A 10,248-nucleotide genomic window follows, 5' to 3' on the forward strand; every position below is an offset into this window, starting at 1 on the left:
TTTCCAATAACTAGTGTAGCTTGTTAAGATGGTTACATTCGACATGGTTGAAGCTGCAAGCTGGACCTAACTTCAGCGAAGAAAACAGCTATCAGCTTTCCTGAATCATCACATCAGACAGAAGAAATGATACACATTTGGTACCTCTTGCCAACAAGATATGTGTGCTTAATTTCTTATAAGGAGTGTCGCCACTATCATTGTTTTAAATAGCGAGCTATGCCAAATAGCGGCGCTCCTCCAAATCACTACAAAGAAGCTATAGCGGGCAATTTCAGAACTTTTTCGAACAATTATACATGAATCCTATAGCCTTACGTTTAGCGGCGCCCTGCTCAAAGCGCCATAGCAGGGCTATAGGCGGCTATTTAAAACTTTGGTGTATATACCCAAGGTTTTCATTATTGGAGTTACAAAAGTTCACCATGTCGAGAAATGCAAGGTAATCTTCATAAATTTCCTTCTCCAATCTACAACTTGCTATACTGTATATTCATATGATGCAATTAACATAGCAGGGCTAAATGTAGCTCCTCTACAGCTGCATGCCATTCTTCAGAAGCTAACAAACTGCTACTTGCTGGTTAAGCCCTACGCCCACCACACTGCCCTCGAAGCTGCACGGCCTCGCGATGGAGCTCATGAATGCCATCACGACTTCTGTGGAGGCATCTCTCCGGAGCAAGCGCAGGGCATACTCCATGACCGTGGCATCACAGGGCAGCATGATCCTCCCATCATCGCCACCTGCAAAGCCGAACTCCTCCTGGGACATCGCCAGGAGCTCGCAGAAGACCGCCGTGTCGAGGTATGCCAGCGGCACCTCAAACCGCACACTGTCGGCGGTGTACACGACACAGTGGCCCTTCATTGCCACTGATGGCGAAGTTGCACATCGCTCGTCATTGGCTGCTCCTTTGGCCGCTGATATGGTTTGGGTGAGCCTCTTCCTCCCGATGGCCGCCATCCTCTGCCACTTCTTTGCCATCTGAGCAAGTCTCTTGGCACTAACCATGTTTCTTTTACTCCTTGTATTTCTTTCTTGGCTAGGTGCAGGAATGCTGCTTTGGTTTCTGAATGAACTGATGTGGTGGTGGTGGTGCTAATCTGATGGATTTATAGGGGTGAGGGAGAAAGTAAAGAGGGCAATGCAGTTTAGGTGCAGCAGCTATCCTGACAGGTTGGCAAGGGACATGGCCATGAGCTCAGAACATGCAATGCTGAAAGACTAAAATGTGATCTTGATTTGATTTGTCTGGGGCCATCGGTTTGCCACTTGTTGGACATAACTAGCGGTGTACAATACCATAGTTCTTTTTGGGTGTGCTTGGACATCATAGCGTGCTGCCATACTCATCTGTTTTAGTGGTAAATATAAGAAGCAGATGGAGACCGTCTGTAAATTTGTACCATTTCTATTTGTGATACAAATTAATCATTTGGGTGCTTGATGAATCATGTCTTACCAAATGAAATGTGATCTACTCCCTCCGTCCCATGATGTAAGACGTTTTTTGATACTACACTAGTGCTAAAAAACGTCTTACTTTTTTTTTGACGGTGCTACGGCGGGCTTACGCCAGCCTAAACTATTTTCATTATATATAAGAGAAAGATACAAGACATCAGATACAACAGAAAGCAACCAACACACACAAGAAGGCACAAGAAAGAACAGAAGAAGAACCAGAAAAGAGCTACGACAAGCAGCCAACACCAAGAACTTAGCACCCAACACCACTAGTTGGACCGAGAAGAGCGGAAGCAAGCTTTGTTGAATCAATCGAAAGGAGATCCGTCACCGAGAAGACGTAGAGAAGAAGTTGCCGGCTGCCCTGCGATCACTCTGTACCTTGAAGAGCTAGGAAGTCGCAACCACTGTCAAAGGGCATCCCACTGCCTAGCCACGTCGCGGCAAAGAGAGCCACAGACCGTGCCGAAGGGCAATGTTCCACCGAGACAAACCCTGCACCTCCTCTAGGCCACACCACGGCCACCATCAAAAATAGAGAGAACCAAAGCACTATGCCAGGCAACAAAGCCTCAGACGCCGTCGAAGGGCACCGAACACCGAGACCTCATCGTCGCCACGAGCTCCCAAGAGATAAGGTCAACCATCAGCATCGAGGTGACCAAGGGATTGGTCGCCGCCACAGATCACTTCCACCGCCACTACCCTGCACACCAACAACCCAACAACCACTCCAATCCAGACATCAAGCTGCCAACCGCGGATCCGTGGCCCCCAAAAACAACGCCCTCAAGGGGGAGAAACGACATCGAGACGCCGTCGTCGTCCGATCCAGAGATGGATCTGAGGCTTTCGCCCGGGGCACACTATTAAGAGGGTAACAGTAGCTTCCCGATGACGCCTTCAAGAAGGGAAATGGCGCCCGAAGGCGTCGCCGTCATCGTTGCCGACAAGATCGACACAAGGCTTTCGCCTGAAGCATCCCGTCCCCGTCATCTCCGTTGAAGCTGACCGATGTGCCCTGCAGCCCGATACCTCCTCGCCCTCCTACCAGTCCACGGCGAGCGTCCCCACTAGGACTAGCATGAGGCTCCATTAACACAGAAGCTCACCTCGAGCACCTGCATAGCCGGAGTCAGGTCGTTGTCGGCTGCCACCTGCATTCAAGCCCTTGCCTCCAACCACACCCCACCACAACCGTAGTCAAACTCTGTCGACGACATCCACCGCCGTCCCCCTGGCCGTGGCCACGAACGCCGGTTGGCCGGGTGAGTTCAGGAAAAGCAGATCTGGGCGCCAAGGAGCATCCCACACCGGCTAGACTGCACCCCCGCACGACCACGCAGCCCGTGCGCGCACACCACACCGCCCAACTCCTCTGCCCTTCGCCACCTGCAGGCCGGCGACGCGCCTGACCGGCTCGCTGGATCCAGATCCAGGTCACCAGGTCCATCGGCCGCCACACCGCCGCTGCACAGCCGCCTGCCACCGCCTCGCAACCACCACCGTGAGGCAGCCCGCGCCGGATGAGACCGCCACCGACCGCGGCCAGATGAGCCGCCGGCAGAGGGCCTCGCGTCGCCGAACCCTGCTACCCCCGCTGCCGCCATCCCTGGGTCCAGCCCGAGCTTTGCTGACGGAAGCCTCTGGCGGCGGCGAGACGGGAGGGGTTGGGGGGAGGGGTTGGGGGGAGGGGTGGTGGCCGCGCTAGGTTTCCAGGTGACGGGGGGGGGGGGGGGGGCGATATACGTCTTACATTATGGAACAGAGGGAGTAGATTTTAATTTTTGTTTGGGGCTATCGGTTTGCCACTTGTTGGGCATAACTAGCATTGTAGAGTTGGGGTGTGGTTGGATATCATAGCGTGCTGCCATACTCGATCTGTTTTAATGTCAAATATAAGAAGCACATGGAGACCGTCTGTAAATTGGGTCCATTTCAGTTTGTGATACAAACTAATCATTTTGGGTGCTTGATTAATCATATCTTCACTAATGAAATACTCCATAGAGTTTGACACCTGGTTCATCAAGGAATATGTTTTCATATGGCATATGTTCGGTATCGTAAATGTTCATATTTTTTCCTATAAACTTCATCAAATCTTACAAAATTTGACTGTGACCAAATTTTATATGCACTGTAATTTGGCAAAGAGAGAGTATATACGTACTTGTTTGGTGTACTTAAACGCAGGGTTGAAAAGTAGAGGCAAGTGACAGACAGAACATGCAAATGCTAACTGCAAGTGTAAAGCCAAGATGACAATGTGGTCTAATGGTCTAATCGATCGCCGGCTTTTTGAGGATTGCACGAAGGTTCAGGTCAACGACAGCAAGCTGGCTAGTTTCTGGAGATCAAACTGGACTGAGGCTAGCAGCTGGACCGACTGCTCTGCACTAAGGCCAACGTGCTGGGGCCCCAGTCGATCAACTACAGAAGTGGTGAAGACGATCATCCAAGCAACGGCAAAAGAGGCGCGACGTGGGATCAAATCGCTGATCATGCTAATAACTTGGGAGATATGGCAAGCACGCAACGAAGCAAACCTTCAGGAACAAGCCAACATCTAGGGAGCAAATCATCAACGCCATCCGAAGAAATTTTGAGCAGGAGACTCGTGGAAGCAAAACACCTTGTGAGCCCCTTCGGGGATATTCAGGAAATTGTAACATAGCACTATCACCGCAATCCCCTAGCGCGGCAGGATCCCCTTCTCTTTTTTTTACTCCCTTTGATCACTTGATCGCAAAATGTTTCCCGCTCTCTTCTACCTAAATCAATGAAATGCCAGCAACATAGCTGGGTCTTTCAAAAAAAAAAAAAACAATGTGGTCTAATCAGAGATCAAAAGAGTGTGTTGCCATGCTGGCCTGACCAGAATGCTAACTGCAAGTGTAAAGCTAAGATAACAGCATGCTACGTCAGTATGGCCTTGCCACGCAGATAGACAGACAGACAAGTGTAAGGCCAAACAATGATAACGATGTATGGGTGAAGGGAGAGATGCTCTGCTGTAAAGAGAGTGGCAATGGCTGCATTCACTGACAGACAGGTGCATGCACTTAACTGAACTGGTCAGTATATATTCATTGTTGATGTGCATACATGGCTGTTGGAACCGAGCAGTCAACACATTGCACAAGGAAAATCAAATGTAACTGGAAACATCACATTTCAAATACAGTACTCCCTCCGTCCCAAAATAAGTGTCTTAACCTTAGTAAAACTTTGTACTAGAGTTAGTGCAAAGTTGAGACACTTATTACGGGACGGAGGTAACACATGCACTGGAACTCAGCAGTCAACAAAACACACATGAGACATCTGGTTCGGCTTCAAACTGAGATGTGCCGCCTTCACAGGAAACAAATAAAGGCAAGAAGATCAAGCAAGCAGACAACAAGTTTGATTCTACAACGTCGTTATGTACTCATGTATCCAAGAGACAAGAAATGCAAGAAGAACAAGCAAGCAGATCACATGCTAGATTGTTAGGAGTTGCATGTCAGCCCGGATGTCTCCATCTCAGGGTCCACTCTGTATACTTGTAATCATTAGTAATTTATATGGATCATTAGTATGGCAGAATGGCAGCAAACAAAAACGGACCACAAATGATCACAAAAAAAAAAACGGACCCACTTCCAGGTGGTCCTCGGTCATACTTGCACCCTGCACTACTTGAAACATGTCAGTATGGCAGCAATTTGTAATGTCCAAGCACCCAAGACCACACTGCTAGTACGATAGTCTCCAACAGCTGACAAACATCACGTTGCTTGCCCCCTGCACTCTTGCAGCATTGCATGTTCTGAGTTCATCATGTCTGTCCCTTGCCAACTGCACACCATGATGCTGCTCTCCACTCTCACCTATATAAATCTATCAGCTTACCACCACCACAACACCTAAAAAAAAAAAGGGCAACCTGGTGCATGTAGCTCCCGCTTGCGCAGGGTCCAGGGAAGGGTCCGACCACTTTGGGTCTATAGTACGCAGCCTTTCCCTACATTTCTGTAAGAGGCTGTTTCCAGGACTTGAACCCATGACCTCATGGTCACAAGGCAGCAGCTTTACCACTGCGCCAAGGCTCCCCTATCAGCTTACCACCACCACAACACCTAGTGAGTACAAAAGTTTCTCTGAATATTCAGCCAAGAAACAAGGAGAACCAGCCATGGTCGGTGCCAAGAGGCTTGCCCAATTGGCTAAGAAGTGGCAGAGGATGGAGGACATGGGGAGGAAGAGGATCACCTAGACTACGACGGTGAAAAGAGGAGCCGAGGAGTGCTTCGCGATGAACTCAGTAGCGGTGACGGGACACTGCATGGTGTACACAGCAGATGGGGAGCGGTTCGAGGTGGTGCCACTGCCGTACGGCGGTCTTCGGCGAGCTCCTGAGGATGTCTCAGGAGGAGTTTGGGTTTGCATGTGGCAACGATGGCAGGATCACACTGCCCTTTGACGCCAGAGTGACAGAATACGCCATGCGCTTGCTCAGGAGAGAGGCCCCTGCGGAAGTAGTGACAGCATTCCTGAGCTCCATTGAGAGGCCGTGCTGCTTTGACAGCGGTGTGGTGGCGCCATGTTTAGGGCTTAGCCAGCATGTAGCTGTTTGTTAGTTACTGAAGAATAGCAGCTATCTAGGATTCTTGCTCAAGGCACCATTTCTTGTTCAACGGAAGATGTGAATATGATGTTAGTAGATCAGGCAAAGTGTACAATTGTTTGTTTCCGAGTCAGTGTGTAACTGGCAAAGCTTTAGTAACACAGCTGTATTTGTGTGTTAACAAACCTGAGTCAGGGCGTACGCTTTAAAACTAAAACTAATGTGCGCTGATATTTAAGAAACTATAAAACTGATGAGTCCTGCACATGTTTTCCTTGAAGAATGACACAGGAGCTTTGCCTATCATTGAACGGAAAAACAGAGGGTGTACATTCAAGTATGCATATCACATGAGTTCAACAAATGTTACCTGCCTAGAATTAGATGAAAGAAAACTTCCATTAAACTGCTGAATAGCTAATGTACACCTGCAGATTGAGCAACTGAGAACTAGTTATCAAACACTTGAATAATCCTAGATAAAGATCTCAGTTTTGTGAAGAATTAAGTAGTGAAATATACCTTTCAGAACAGAGTTTGTATTTCTTTCTTAGAAGTCAAAATGGGGGAAAAAGAGTGAAATGGAGACCACATGAGATGCTGGACGTGGATCAGATCACAAGCTGAAAAAACAGCGACATCTGTTGAGCAAATGGATTCAGGCAGACGAACGCATCTAACCGATCAACAACCAATCTGAGGCCAAAAGTTAAGAGGCGACCGATCATTGACACTGATGATATATCAACCCGATTCATCCATATCCAAATCACAGAATAGATCATGGCCTTGTCTTCACCAGCTTGCCAAACTGACAAATGATATGAGAGCAAACCAATGGTTTAATGCCACCGCTATTGGATCCAGCATGTTCCAAACATTTGGCCCCATCACAATCAAATCCAAATGAATCATAGTACAACACTGCATGTGCTGATCCCATGGCCATGTCTCTTGCCATCTTTTGTAATGACAACTACACTTCACCATCACCATGTCCTTCCTCTCGGAAATAAATTCAGTGAACGGCTATGCTCAACACCATCAGCTCATACACCACCAAACAGCATTACAGCATCCATAGCTCACTTCTCTGGTTTCCAGCTGGAAAACAAGACCCGGAAACAACCATGATCAGCGCCAAGCGACTTGCTCAATAGGCAAAGAAGTGGCAGAGGATGTCAGCATTTAAGAGGAAGAGGCTGACAACAACAGCCAAAGAAAATGAGAAGTGCAGCATCTCTGTAGCAGTCAAGGGCCACTGTGTCATGTACACAGCCAATGGGAGGCTCTTTGAGGTAGCATTGGTGTACCTCAGCACGACGATCTTCAGCGAACTGCTGAGGATGTCCCAGGAGGCGTTTGGCTTCGCAAGCGATGACAAGATCACACTGCCTTGTGATGCCGGAGTGATGGAGTATGTCATGTGCTTGCTCAGGCGAAATGCCTCCGTCGAAGTCGAGAACGCACTGCTGATCTCCATGGTGACATCTTGTCACTACACTGGTTGCGCAATTCCAACTGTTGGAGCCAGCAAGCAAATTAGTTGTTTGTAGCTCCTGAAGAACATGCATGCAGAGCCTGTTCTTGTTCTCTGTTTTCTGTAGTTTACCTGGATAGTGTAGATAGTTAGATATAAGCAATGGAGAAGGAAAATTGCTGTGTAATGCACTATAATCTTGCAAGCAATCAAGCAGCAACGCCAGTAGACACAGTTGTTTTTCTTATAGATATACATTGCATTCAGTGAATAAATAATTGATGCAACTGTTCATTCAGATGCCAATAGTTCCATAGCCAGGTTATTAGGGGGAAAAGAATGATGAAATTTTGAGAGAAGCTATTAAAGGGCCTCGGGACTTTGGGATAAGAAATAAGTAAGTAGTACATAAATCACAAAAGAAAAGATAAATTAGTACTTACCAGTGTATGGAAGATTTTATTCTTAAAAAGGAAATCATCAACGTTTAAACATTACTGAACAACTGGACAACCCTGAATCCAAACAACTTTGCATTAGGCAGTCGGAAGCCTGAAAATACTCAAGGACAATTACGCCATTTGGCATGTGTTTGTTAGTCATAATCTTCAGCTTCATTTGAAACCATGGTTAGCAGGCTTGCTTGCAGGCTTGGAAGATGAAACACTTGTGAAACAAACACTCAAGACATTTGTTAATCAATGTCAATTTGTTCATGTCAGCCTGTGAACATTTGTATGCATCTTCATCAAACTAAAGGACAGGCAAAATATATAGATGCATGGTGCATGAATTAAAATAAAAGGCATGTAATACAGAACGACAAAAGTAACATTCATATTATTACTAACAGAACTTGGTGCCAAACAAATTACGTTGTACAAAATTAGTTATAGCGAGCAAGCGCACAGGGCACAGCTTGATAGCAACTATTACTACGACTCAAGAGTTAAGACAGACTCGATCGCTGAAAAGTAGCATAATACACTAATGCATACATAAGTTGGCTCGACAACGATGATGCAGCAAACTACATAAGGAAGCCAAATAGGATACATCAACAACCCTCCTTCGTCTTTGCAGCTAGCTAGGTTAATAATCGCAACCGAACTTCTACTGTGCTCGGCCGGTAGGTGGATGTGAAGTGGCAGCGGCGTCGGCGAGGTCAATGTGCTCTTGAACGAACTTCTCCAAGGTTTTCCTGTGGTCCTTGAAGGCCATGATGTTGTACTCCCTGATCGTCGTAGTGTTGGCCCCGAAGACAGTCTTCTCAAAGAGGTTGATGAAAAGGTCGAGCTGGTCATGCACGATGAGGCGCTGTGCAGCAAGGGCGACCTCCAGGCAGACCTCCGCAGGTGTGGCCACGGGCAGCTGCACGCCCATCAGCGCGCGGAAGAGATCATCTCCATAAAGGCCGGCGAGCTGGGCAGCGGGGGAGATGCCGCAGCGGCGGCCTTTCGGGCTGCGCGTGGCCTGGAGGCGCGCGCTGATGTCGTCCATCTTCCTGGTGAACTTGCTGAATTTGACAAGGAAGTCATCCATCCTCCTTGTGAGTGAATCCGCGTCATCGGAGAGACAATGCATCATGGCGCCCATCAGCACCGGCTGGAGGCGTCCCAGAGTGTCAGGGTGCGGGTGGGTGTCCCGAGCCGCCTTGAGAACACGATTGTAATTTATACCAAGTGCCGCTATGCCTACGCCAAGGTAGGAGTACACATAGAGGGGTTAATAATCACACACAGTTCTCCATTTAACAAACATAAATGTGTAGAAACAATATGCGATTCACAAGAAGATATAGTAAGAGGCCAAAAATTACAACTTCACAAAAGCTATTCAGGTTGCGAAAATTAGATGGCTAATATCCAGCTCCCAAAGATGTCCTCTGCTGTTTCAGATTGGAAAACTAATGAATAACAGGTTCCACTATGAACTGCCCCAAAAAGCATGAACCTTTACAGGATGAACTAGCACGAATTGAACCCTTGAGAATATCCCAAAAATGGTGTATGAGTTAACTGCATACTAGGAATAATAATAAATTGCCTGAAATCTGCACAAGAACAGAGCAATCGAATCACATCTGGGCTTAGGGTTCAATGGGGATAGGGGCGGAGGGGATTTACCGCGCTCAGTGTCGGACATTGTGCAGCCGGCGTTAGGGCCCGTACCGCGGAAGAAGCGGCCAGGCGGATACATACTGGAGGTGAGGAAAATGCGGGCGCAGCGGGGCGGCGGGCGGCGGGCGGAACTCCGGTGACGGGACGGCGGACTGGGGACTGGAGTCTAATTTGGGTGCGAATCTGCAGTGCGGCGATTTGGCGTGTCAGGGTCGAGCTTCGGTAAATGGAGAAAACCCACGAATACGGACGTCGCGCCAGCTCGGGCTGGGCCGTGGACCAGGACCGTAGCTTCCCCGCTAGACCGTGGACCAGGTCGTATGTTTTTTTATCTGGGCCATGGATCAGATAATGATCCATGACGGTGGTTGCTGTCTGAGCCGCCTGTCGGTCGGCGGGGGACTCTCGGTGCGTCAGTTCTAAAGAAAAAAAAAGATATCTCCTTTCTTTTTCGTGGTTCATTTTAGAGGACCCTCGTCGATTTTTGGCCATCCCACACATGCCTTCGCTGTTGTTGTGAGAGATACGTAACACTTGATGACTTATACTTTCTCCGTTCGGAATT

General features: G+C 48.1%; 2 protein-coding genes across 2 annotated transcripts; both read right to left on the reverse strand.

The window, feature by feature from the left end:
- Positions 1 to 384: 384 nt before the first annotated feature.
- LOC123116771 (auxin-responsive protein SAUR36) lies at positions 385 to 1,071 on the reverse strand. Its single transcript, XM_044537678.1, has one exon. The coding sequence runs from the start codon at positions 1,013 to 1,015 to the stop codon at positions 563 to 565; it is 453 nt and encodes a 150-aa protein (XP_044393613.1). The 5' UTR covers positions 1,016 to 1,071; the 3' UTR covers positions 385 to 562.
- Positions 1,072 to 8,380: 7,309 nt separating this feature from the next.
- On the reverse strand, positions 8,381 to 9,937 carry LOC123112965 (uncharacterized). The gene is made up of 2 exons (XM_044534071.1): positions 9,690 to 9,937; positions 8,381 to 9,257 (listed from the first exon to the last, which is right to left on the reverse strand). Exons 1-2 carry the CDS (start codon positions 9,760 to 9,762, stop codon positions 8,677 to 8,679), a joined length of 654 nt encoding a protein of 217 aa, XP_044390006.1. The 5' UTR covers positions 9,763 to 9,937; the 3' UTR covers positions 8,381 to 8,676.
- Between the last annotated feature and the right edge of the window lie 311 nt (positions 9,938 to 10,248).

This window comes from Triticum aestivum, chromosome 5B (genome assembly GCF_018294505.1).
Source record: "Triticum aestivum cultivar Chinese Spring chromosome 5B, IWGSC CS RefSeq v2.1, whole genome shotgun sequence".
NCBI lineage: Eukaryota > Viridiplantae > Streptophyta > Magnoliopsida > Poales > Poaceae > Triticum > Triticum aestivum.